Here is a 12,130-nt window from a genome sequence, read left to right on the forward strand (position 1 = left end):
CTCAGGCAATTCCACTCACCTCAGCCTCCCAAAGTGCTGGGATTACAGACTGAGCCACCGAGCCCGGCTCTGTTTTTTTTTTTTTGAGTTGGCATCTCACTCCTTTGCCCAGGCTGGGGTACAGTGGCACGCACGCTCATGGCCACCCCAGCATCGACCTTCTGGGTTCCAGCAATTCTTCTGCCTCAGCCTTTCGAGTAGCTGCAACTACAGACTCATGCTACCACGCCCGGCTATTTTTTATTTTATTGTAGAGACGAGGTCTCGCTAAGTTGCCCAGGCTGGTCTTGAACCCGCAGGCTCAGGCAATCCACTCGCCTCTGCCTCCCAAAGTGCTGGGATTACAGGCTGAGCCATCGAGCCTGGCCCAATAGAAAAGATTTCTAACAATGTATTACCAACATGACCTATCAGAATTCAATGCTAGGATACAGAAATAATCTTGCTGTGATTTTTTTCTTTTGCAGTTGCATGCTGATCAGTACTCATATTTTTATCTGCTATGAATCCTAGTTATACCTAATTATAATTGCATTTTTCTTTTTTCAATCTGTGAATATTTTTCTTCTTCAGTGACCTGAAGATAAAGGTTGGGGGCAAGCACATCAGTGCTCACAAGTTTGTCCTGGCAGCCCGCAGTGACAGCTGGAGTCTGGCCAACCTGTCTTCCACTGAGGAGCTGGACCTGTCAGGTGAGCCTTTGATCAATTAGGGACACAAAACTACCAGCACGAGAACTCTTGTCAGAAGGTTATAGTGTGTCATTTTGAAATATTTGTCGTTTAATAACAGTAGAATACTTCTCTTATCAATTGATGATGACCATGAACTAGTTAAATAATTAGTGAATTGGTAGATTGTATTTTATGGATGCTTCTGTTTAAATAACGAACTAACAAATAATAAATATTTGAGTATCTACAATGTTCTTATCATTTATAAAATATAAATATCTTTCCATAAGCTCATTTCACATAACAGTATGTTATAAATATGGATTCATGTGCAGAAAAATAGTTTTCCTCCCATCCAAGAAAAAGTTGCTTAAAATTTAATGATAGATGATAGAGTACTTTTTCTGGCCTACAGAACTGAACTTGGAGGTAACAGCTGGACGGGCTTGGTGGCTCAACCTGTATTCCCAGTACTTTGGGAGGCTGAGGCAAGTGGATTGCCTGAACCCACGGGCTCCAGACCAGCCCCGGACAACTTGGCAAGACCTCGTCTCTACAATAAATAAAAAATTAGCCAGGCGTGGTAGTGCATGCCCATACTTCTGGCTACTTGGAAGGCTGAGGCAGAAGGATAACTGAGCCCAGCAGGTTGATGCTGGGGTAGCCGTGAGTGTGCCACTGCACTCCAGCCTGGGCGACTAAGTGAGGCTCCAACTCAAAAAATAAAAAAAAGAAGAAGAAGTAGTAGCAGTTACTCTGAAGGATAATATTCTTTCTTGAGTCAGTATGTGAGATGGTGGACAACATAGCAAGGCCCTGTCTTTACAAAAAATAAATAAAATTATCCGAGTGTGGTGGCACATTCCAGCTATTTGGAAGACTGAGGTGGAAGCTCACCTGGGCACAGGAGGTCGAGGCTGCAGTGAGCTGTGATTGTGCCACTGCACTCTAGCCTGGGGGACAGAGTGAGACCCTGACTCATAAATAAATAAATAGAATTTTAATAAGGGTATTGGTCTATTTAATGTCATTATTTGTTGGCACAATATATTATGTTATTGTATAGAATTTGGGTAATAGGGTGGTATAAACTGACTTAAAAACATTATCATTTTCTTTTTTTTTTTTTTTTTGGGGGGAGGTTGGAGTCTCACCCTGTTGCCCAGGCTAGAGTGCAGTGGCACACTCATGGCCACCCCAGCCCCCAGCGTCGACCTGTTGGGCTCTGGCGATCCTTCGCCTCAGCCTTCCAAATTGCTGGAACTAGGTGCCTACTACCATGCCAAGCTAAGTTTTTTACTTATGGTAGAGATGAAGTCTCGCCAAGTTGCCTAGGCTGGCGTTATCATTTTCAAAAGTTGACCCTAAAATTGCATTTTTATTTAGTACTTTCCTAACTGCTTTTGGGGGATAAAAAGGATGAGAAGCAAAGTTTTAATGTAATTCTGCATTAATATTCATGAGAATTATAAAATATGGTGAGGAGAATGTCTAGGCATTAAGTCTCTTAATAATGGGGAATATATTCTGCTAACTGCGTCATTAGGTGGTTTTGTCTTGCCAACACTATCGAGTGTATCTGTACAAACCAGAATTGTATCGCCTACCACACACCTAGGCTGTATGTTATAGCCTGTTGCCCTTAGGCTACAAACCTGTATACATTACTGTACCGAATACTGTAGGCAATTGTAACACAATGGTATTTATGTTCACCAGTCAAAAGATAATACTTTCCATGTGCAGTGCTGGAAAGACTGAAATGATTATAACATGGTCCCTGCTATATGGAGCCCCTACTTTGCTGGAGGAAACAGGCCGGTAACAAATTGTTTCAGACCAGGACTATAAAGACAGTAATGTAATTGGTTTATGCACGAGTTAGAGAAAGAGACTAAGTTGGGCTAATAAGGAAGTTTCAGAGGTGGCTAGCTCCTGAGTAGTGTTATAAAGGCTAAGTAGGCACTTACCTTATGGATTTAGGGGAATATATGTCTTATGTTTTCTCAACTGTAAGTGAACACTGTGTCTTTTTTTCATATATTTTAATTTTTTTTAGAGACAGGGTGTTGCTCTGTCACCCAGGTTGGAGTGCAGTGGTGTGAGCATAGCCCATTGCAGCTTTGAACTCCTAGGCAAAAGTGATCTTCTTATCTTGACCTTCTGAGTAGCTAGGACTACAAGTGTGTACCAGCACGCCTAGCTAATTTTTTTAGATGAATTTTTGTAGAGATGGGTCCCACTGTGTTGCCTAGGCTGTTCTTGAACTCTTGACCTCAAGTGATCCTTCTGCCTTGGCCTCCCAGAGTGCTGGGATCACAGGAGTGAGCTGCCACACCTGGCCCTGAACTCTCTTTGTGATAATTTTTGGAGTTTAACTTGATGTCCATAACTAAAAGTTATAAATAGAAATACACATAAACATACCTACATATGTGCATATGCATGCATACCTGTAAGTAACACATATGCTTGTCTTTACTGGAAGAGCAACAGTCTATATGATTGAAATCTCAGAGCAAGGCTGGCTTATGCCTATAATCCCAATATTTTGGGAAACTGAGGCAGGAGGATTGCTTGAGGTCAGTAGTTTGAAACCAGTCTGGGCAACACAGCAAGATCCTATCTTTACTAAAAACTAGCAGCACATGGTGGTATGTGCCTCTAATACTCAGGAGACTGAGTAGCTGGTACTCAAGGCACATAACCACCATGTGCTGCTAGTTTTTAGTAAAGGTGGGAGGATCACTTAAGCACAGGAATTTGAGGCTTCAGTGAGCTTTGATTGTGCTACTGCACTTCAATCTGGGCAACTGAGAGACTATCTCAAAAAAAAAGAAAGAAAAGAAAAAATAATCTCAGAGCATAGCTCTTTTTTGAAAAAAATCTTTTGAAGCCATATATATACCTTTGACCTTACATGTAACGGAATTATGGATAGCATGTAAAACCTATTAGATCATGTGGTGTTCTTCACAAAATGTGTGATAGGGTCTTTATTCCAAAGACTAGAAGAGATAATAAATATATGTAAGTTTACAACTTTGTTAGGAAAAATTAAAAATAGGCTACCATCTTTTGATATCTACATAAGCAAGAATTGATTCTGAGGATGACTAGGATGAAAAAAAAAACTGATGGCCGGGCTCGGTGGCTTGTCCTGAAATCCCAGCACTTTGGGAGGTCAAGGCAAGCGGATTGCCTGAGCCTGCAGGTTCGAGACTAGCCCAGGCAACTTGGTGAAACCTCATCTCTACAATAAATAAAAAAAATTAGCCAGGCGTGGTAGCGCATGCCTGTAGTTCCGGCTACTTGGAAGGCTAAGGCAGAAGGATCGGCTAAACCCAGCAGGTTGAGACTGTGGTGGCCGTGAGTGTGCCACTGCACTCCAGCCTGGGCGACAGTGAGACTCTGACTCAAAAAAAAAATTGATGATCCTAGTTGTTATAAGTCTCATGAAATTGGTACTCTTGCATGTTACCAGTAACATTTTAAATGGGTATGACAGTTTAGAAAGTAATTGGGCAGCTGTGAGCTATGAAACACCTTTGCTTATTTTTTAACCTCATTATTCGACTTCTGGGATAATGTCATAGGTAATTCAGGCTGTGTTGATGTTTAACTTAGTTTTATTTGCAATTGTGAAATACTGACTGCAACCAAAATGAACAAGAGTAAGAAAAATAAAGTATGACCGCTTTCCAGAACAAGTGAAACACTGAAATGTGACACTGAAAATGTCATTAAAGTATTAAAAGCCTAATTAAGCATTGAATTTAAAATTTCGCTTTAAACTGAACTTTTTTAGTACATCACAACATTTAAGAACAACTTTAACTCAGTGTTATCTGGCTACCAGATTGTTTTACTGTGAGTCAGGAAATTTTCTTGAGTTAGGAAGGTATAATGTTAATGCTTTTTTTTTTTGAGTTGGAGTCTCACTCTGTCACCCAGGCTGGAGGGCAGTGGCACACTCCTGGCCACCACAGCCTCAACCTGCTGGGCTCCTGTGATCCTTCTGCCTCAGTCTTCCAAGTAGCCAGAACTACAGGCGTGCTTTACTGCACCCGGGTAATTTTTAATTTATTGTAGAGGCGAGGTCTCACCAAATTGCCTTGAGTGGGTCTCGAACCCGCAGGCTTAGTCAGTCCTCTGGCCTCCACCTCCCAAAGTCCTGGTATTACGGGCTGAGCCACTGACCCTGCCATGTTAATGCTTTTAAATATCTCTGGACTCTTTTCTCCAGTTAAAAATAATAAGCTGGTTTTTTTGTTTTTGTTTTTGTTTTGAGTTGGAGTCTCACTCGGTCACCCAGACTGGAGTGCAGTGGTCGCTCCCGGCCACCGCAGCCTCGACCTGCTGGGCTCTGGCGATCCTTCCGCCTCAGCCTTCTAAGTAGCTAGAACTACAGGCGTGTGCTACCACTCCCAGCTGATTTTTTGATTTATTGTAGAGATGAGGTCTCGCCAAGTTGCCCAGGCGGGTCTCGAACCCCTGGGCTCAGGCAATCCACTCACCTCAGCCTCCCAAGGCGTGGGATTACAGGCTGAGCCACCGAGCCCGGCTAATAAGCTGTTTTGATCCTACTATAAGGTTTGCTTGCAGAAGTGATCCACTTCCAGGCAAATGGTCTTTGAGGCTTTGGTATATCAGGCACCTACTAAGATAGCTGATAGAATTTATGGCATTTTTACTTTTCATGAGATTTATCTCTGAAGTGTGCTATGGACGAGAGGTCTAAGGCGGTGGTGGCATATGTGGACCTATTCGTATGTGTGTTTCGCCCAGCAGTCCAGCTCATTGCCTGGGTATACATGTAATAGCCTAAATCTGAAATTGAAGCAGCTGAAGCTGCCTGGGAAGCCTGTGTGTTATGTGATACCTAGAGGTACTAACACCATGTGGCTGGCTAGCAGTATGAGGGAGATTGAAAGTAGGCTCTCATAAACAAGCATACAAATAGCATAAAAGCTGTATTGTAAATGGTTGAATGTTTTTCCCCACTAACAGACTTGATAAAATCATTTTATGAATTTACTGGTGTTTTGTTTTTTCAAAATTATTCCATTTATGTAATTTGAAGTATTTGGATATATGAAACTTTTATTAAATCATACTTTGTTCAAAAAAATAAAAATGTTTTGCACCTGATATGATTCACTAATGAATGCAAAATCACTTCCATGGGATTCTTGCCTTAAATGCATAATCTCAATCTAACCATGAGAACACATCAGACAAACCCAAACTGAGGAACATCTTATAAAATAACTGGCTAGTGTTACTCAAACGTGTCAAGGTCATGAAAGACAAGAAAGGCATAGGCACTATTACAGATTGGAAGAGACTAATACTGAACACTGTGTGGAACCCTCGATTAGATTCTGGACCATAAAAAGTAATATTATTGGTAAAATTGGCAAATTAGAATCTGTAATTACTTAATAGTATTGTTAATGGTATTGTATGCATGACCTAATTATCCAATTTTGATCATTGTGCTCTGATTGTATAAGAAGTTAATATTAGGGGAAGATGGGTAAAGCATATATAGGAACATTCTGTGGCTTTTCTCTAAGTCTGAAATGATTTTAAAATATAAAGTAAAATAATGCCTGTAATCCCAGAACTTTGGGAGGCTAAGGTGGGAGGATTATTTGAGCCTAGGAGTTCGAGACCAGCCTGGAACAGCATAGTGAGACCTTGTCTCTACAAAAAATAAAAAAATTAGCTGGGCGAGGTAGCACATGCCTGTAGTCCCAGCTACTTGGGAGGCTGAGACTGAAGGATAGCCTGAGCCCACGAGTTTGAGGCTACTGTGAGCCATGATTGTGCCATTGCACTTCAGCCTGACCAACAGGGTGAGACCTCGACTCAAAAATGGCACAAATCTGTTTTTTTATTTCTTTTTTTTTTTTTGAGTTGGAGTCTCACTCTGTTACCCAGACTGGAGTGCAGTGGCCGCTCCTGGCCACCGCAGCCTCGACCCCGCTGGACTCTGGCGATCCTTCCACCTCAGCCTTCCAAGTAGCTGGAACTACACTGCGCGCTACCACGCCTGGATAATTTTTGATTTATTATAGAGATGAGGTCTCGCCAAGTTGCCCAGGCGGGTCTCAAACCTGCGGGCTCAGGCAATCTACTCACCTCAGCCTCCCAAAGCGCAGGATTATAAGCTGAGCCACCGAGATCGGCTTTATTTCTTATTGGGTATTAAAATATATTTATGTGAGATGATGGATATATTAATTAGTTTGATTTAACATTTAATAATGTTTACAAGCCGGGCTCGGTGGCTCAGCCTGTAATCCCGCACCTTTGGGAGGCTGAGGTGAGTGGATTGCCTGAGCCCGCAGGTTCGAGACCCACCTGGGCAGCGAGACCTCATCTCTACAATAAATCAAAAAATCAGCCGGGCGTGGTAGCGCATGCCTGTAATTCCGGCTACTTGGAAGGCTGAGGCGGTAGGATCGCCAGACCCAGCAGGTCGAGGCTGCGGTGACTGGGAGCGGCCACTGTACTCCAGTCTGGGCGACAGAGTGAGACTCCAACTCAAAAAAACAAACAAACAAATAATGTTTGTGTATGTCAAAACAACACATTGTATACTGTAGATCTATACAATTTTTGTCATCTGTGCCTTAATAAAGAAGAAAAGATATGTTTATAAAGAAACTGGTTGATCAATTTGGTAGAGAAGGAATATGACTTAGCTCAACACAGTATAACAAATTCTTAATCTGGGAGGAGAGCACTACATTTACTTTTTTTAAAAATTAAAGTAGTTTGCTTTGGGCAAAATGCTTTGTTTATAGCCTCTCTGTACCAATAACAGCTAACACTGAGAGGTTCCAATGCTTTAGAATGGCTATTTTAACACTAGAGTTTCTTGTATGCTTTCTCAAGCAAAGATCTTATGGATCCTTGACATAAGAACTCAGGGTATGAGTCATTTGGCTCTCCTGGAATATATGCTGGGTAATGTCAAGCCATTCTAAAGAGCAGAAAGCATCCCCCTTTCCTCCTTTTCATTCTGTTTAGGAAAGCTATGCTCTGAGGCACCACCTGGAGAGATTGTATTATACAGTGGAAAGAGCATAGCTTCCCAAACTCTGTTGAGGCACCCCAAGGTACTTTAGCAAACTCAACGGGAGCTGTGTGGTATTTGTAATTTTTAAGAAAAGCACAGCGATACTCGACAACTGTTGGATACTATAAACTAGCTCAAGGTTGTTTAGTTTCACTATTAGATCATGCAGTGTTCCTTTTGATGGTATCCATGGTAAGTTTTTTTTTTTTTTTTTGAGTTTGAGTCTCACTCTGTTGCCCAGACTAGAGTGCAGTGGCTGCTCCCGGCCACCGCAGCCTCGATCTGCTGGGCTCCAGCGATCCTTCCGCCTCAGCCTTCCAAGTCGCTGGAACTACAGGCGTCCGCTACCAAGTCTGGCTGGTGTTTTGATTTATTGTAGAGATGAGGTCTCGCCAAGTTGCCCAGGCAGGTCTTGAACCCACGGGCTCAGGCAATCCACTCACCTCAGCCTCCCAAGGTGTGGGATTACAGGCTGAGCCACCGAGCCTGGCTCCATTGTAAGTTTAAAGTATGCTTACAAATTCTTTGATACTTCTTTCTTCAAAGTTGGATTCAAGTTTCCCTATTCTTAAGTGTAGGCTGACTCATCTCTAATGAATGGAATGTGGTAGAAATGACGTGTTATGTTGTGGCTTCCTCCTTTCTCTTTTTTTGGGTTGCTCACTTGAGGAAAATTAGCTGCCATGTCATGAGGACATGTGGCCTCCTGCTAACAGCTGAGTCCCAACCCCAAAGTTTCATTTAGATCTAAAAAACATCTGTTTTATTTGTGGTTATATTCTTTTACTAAATCCTAATACTGCTTTCGGCTTTTTCTCTTCAGTCTTTGGTTATGGCAAGTTTGTCTTTGGTTGGCTTATTCCAGATTTGGTTTGGATTGATTAGTGGGGTTTTTTTTCTTTTTCTTTTTTTTTTTTGAGTCGGCATCTCACCCTGTCACCCAGGCTGGAGTGCAGTGGTACGCTCACAGCCACCGCAGCCTTGACCTACTGGGCTCAGACAATCCTTCCTTCTCAGCCTTCCAAGTAGCTGGAACTACAGGCATGCACTACCACACCCAGCTAATTTTTTTATTTATTGTAGAGATGACGTCTCGCCATGTTGCCCAGGCTGGTCTTGAACCGCTGACCTCAGGCAGTCCTCTCAAAGTGCTAGGATTACAGGTGTGAGCCACTGCACCTGGCTTAGTGGTACTTTACATTTTTATTTATGCTTAGCCAATTCAGTAATTTATTTTTTCCATATTAAATATTTCTCTGGAATTTCTTTGACTTATTTGTTCTTTTCTAGTTGAATCCCAAAGTGCTGGGATTATAGGCTTGAGCCACCGTGCCCGGCAATAGCAAATTTGTATACAGCAGTTACTATGTGGTGGTAGTGTTCTGAGTGTTGTACATATATAACTAATTTGTCTTTGGAATAACACTTTGAGGTAAGTACTATTGTTTAGTCCCTAGAGATGAGGAAATTGTGAAGCACAGCTATGATAAATGAGTTTCCGAAGGTCACACAACTAGTAAGTGTTGTATCTGGGTTTGAACCCAGGCAGTTTGGCTGCAAAATCCATGCCACTAACCACAGTTCTGTGCTGCCTCTCCCTTTGTTTCTTTTCCTCCAGTGTTATTGAGTTATAATAGAAGTATAATAAACCGCCCACATTAAAAGTATACAGTTTGATTAGTTTTGACATATTAAGTACACTTGTAAAATCATCAGCTTAAAACATTTCTGTCTCTCTAAAAGTTTCCTGTCGCTCTCCTTTTATTTTTATTTATTTACTTTTTGAGTTGGTGCCTCATTCTGTGCCCAGCTAGAGTACAGTGGCACAATCACAGCTCACCGCAGCCTCAACCTCCAGGGCTCAGGCGATCCTTCCACCTCAACCTCCTGAGTAGCTGGGACTGTAATTGTGCTAATTTTGTAAAAAAATTTTTGTAAGCCGGGCTCAGTGGCTCAGCCTGTAATCCCGCGCCTTTGGGAGGCTGAGGTGAGTGGATTGCCTGAGCCCGCGGGTTCGAGACCCGCCTGGGCAGGCAAGACCTCATCTCTACAATAAATTTAAAAAAACATTAGCCGGGCGTGGCAGCGCGTACCTGTAATTCCGGCTACTTGGAAGGCTGAGGCGGAAGGATCGCCGGAGCCCAGCAGGTGAGGCTGCGGTGGCCGGAAGTGGCCACTGTACTCCAGTCTGGGTGACAGAGTGAGACTCCAACTCAAAAAAAAAAATTTTTTTTTGTAGAGATGAAGTCTTGCTATGTTGCCTTGGCGGGTCTTGAACTCCTGAGCTCAAACAATCCTCCTGCCTCGGCCTCCCAAAGTGCTGGGAACTTCCAAGTGTAAGCCACCGTGCTCGGCTTCCTCATGTCTCTTTATGGTCTATCTCTTTTTCTGTCCATATCCCCAGACAATTACTGATCAGCTTTCAGTCATTGTAGAATTAGTTTGCATCTACTAGACTTTTATAAAAATGGAATCATGGAGCATATAGTTCTTTTTGTCTGGTTTCTTTAGTTTCTTTTAGCATAAAGATTTGAAGATTCTTCCATAATCACAGTATGTTGCTGTGTGTTTTAATTATTCATTCATTGTTATTGTTGAATAATATTCCATTCTATCAAAATACAACTTTTTTTCATTTAACTATTGATGGACATATGTATTCTTTCTGGCTTTTGGCTCTTAGAAATAAAATTGCTATACTCAGTTATGTAAGATAGGAATCTCCAAACTCGGGGCCATGTGGCCTGTGAGAAACTGGGCTGCACAGCAGGAGGTGGGTGGAATTTTATCTGTATTTACAACTGCTCCCCATCACTTGTATTACTGCCTGAGCTCTGCCTTGTCAGATCGGTAGTGGCATTAGATCCTCAAAGGAGTGCGAACCGTATTGTGAACTGTGCATATAAGGGGTCTAAGTTGCCTGCTCCTTATGAGAATCTAATGCATGATGATCTGAGGTGGAGCTGAGACAGTGATGCTAACACTGGGGAGTGGCTACAAATACAAATTAACATTAGAAGTGAGGTTTGACTGTATAATCCTCCCCTTCCCCTTTTCATGGAAAAATTGTCTTTCATGAAACCAGTCCCTGATGCCAAAAAGGTTGGGGACTGCTGGTATAAGGTCTTTGTGTGGACTTTTTTTTTTTCCTCTTGGGTAAATACCTAGAAGGGATTGTTTAATGTTAAGAAACTACCAAACTGTTCTACAAAATGAATATACCATTTTACATCCCCACTAGCAGGATATATGAGAGTTCTAGTTACTCCACGTCCACACTACTACTTGGTATGGTGTGGTTGTTCTGTTTTTTTGTTTGTTTGTTTTTTTATAATTATAGCCCTTCTAATGACTATAGAGTATATTGTGGTTTTATTTTGCGTTCCCCTTATAGCGAACAATGTTGAGCATTGTTCATGTGTGATTTGACCATTTGTATATTTTCTTTTGTAAAGTGTTCACATTGTTTACCCTGCTAGAATTTGGGTTGTCTTCTTAGTCTACAGCCATCCCACCCTGAACTCGCCCAATCTCATCTGATTGCTAGGAAGCTAAGCAGGGTCGGGTCTGGTTAGTACTTGGATGGGAGAGTTCTGTATATAATCTGGATAAAAGTCATTTGTCTGAAAGTGATCATCCTTGCCCTGTTCCTAATCTCAGGGAGAAACAATGAGATCTTTTTTTTTTTTTTTTTTGAGTTAGAGTCTCACTCTGTCGCCTAGACTGGAGTGCAGTGGCACGCTATTGGCCACCGCAGCCTCAACCTGCTGGGCTCCGGTGATCCTTCCACCTCAGCCTTCCAAGTAGTCAGAACTACAGGCGTGTGCTTCCAGCCCGGCTAATTTTTGATTTATTGTAGAGACGAGATCTCGCCAAGTTGCCTGGGTGGGTCTTGAACCCGTGGGCTCAGGCAATGCACTCGCCTCAGCTTCCCAAAGTGCTGGGTTTATAGGCTAAGCCACCGAGCCCGGAAGAGATCTTTTATCAGTATGTATAAGTTGTAGGTTTTTCATAGATGTACTTTATCAATTTGAGTATTCCTAGATTTCTGAGACAAGTTACATGACTTGACTTTGAATTTTGCCAACACTTAGTTTTATGTCTGTTGAAATGACTATGTATTTTTTTTCCTTTATGCTGTTAATATGATGAATTACAGATGTTAAACTAAGCTTGCAATCCTGGGGTAAAATCTATTTGGCCATTATGTATAACCCTTTTTTATATATGTTGTTGGTTACTATTTACTAATATTTTGTTCAGGAGTTTACAACAGTAGTCATGAAGGATACTGTATGTAATTTTCATTATTTTGGTACTATCTCTATCAGATTTTTCTGAAAAAATTTTCTTTTTTTTTTTTTTG

General features: G+C 41.8%; 1 protein-coding gene across 2 annotated transcripts in view; it reads left to right on the forward strand.

The window, feature by feature from the left end:
* The window catches only part of ANKFY1 (ankyrin repeat and FYVE domain containing 1), a 93,594-nt gene that overhangs the window by 27,167 nt on the left and 54,297 nt on the right, over nt 1-12,130 (forward strand). For both annotated transcript variants that reach the window (XM_021713753.1, XM_008060733.1), the window contains exon 3: nt 574-692. In XM_021713753.1, the coding sequence (XP_021569428.1) occupies nt 574-692 (119 nt within the window). The remainder of the gene's footprint in view (nt 1-573; nt 693-12,130) is intronic.

This window comes from Carlito syrichta, unplaced genomic scaffold, assembly GCF_000164805.1.
Source record: "Carlito syrichta isolate Samal-C Ts95f unplaced genomic scaffold, Tarsius_syrichta-2.0.1 Scaffold304713, whole genome shotgun sequence".
In the NCBI taxonomy this organism is placed as follows: Eukaryota; Metazoa; Chordata; class Mammalia; order Primates; family Tarsiidae; genus Carlito; species Carlito syrichta.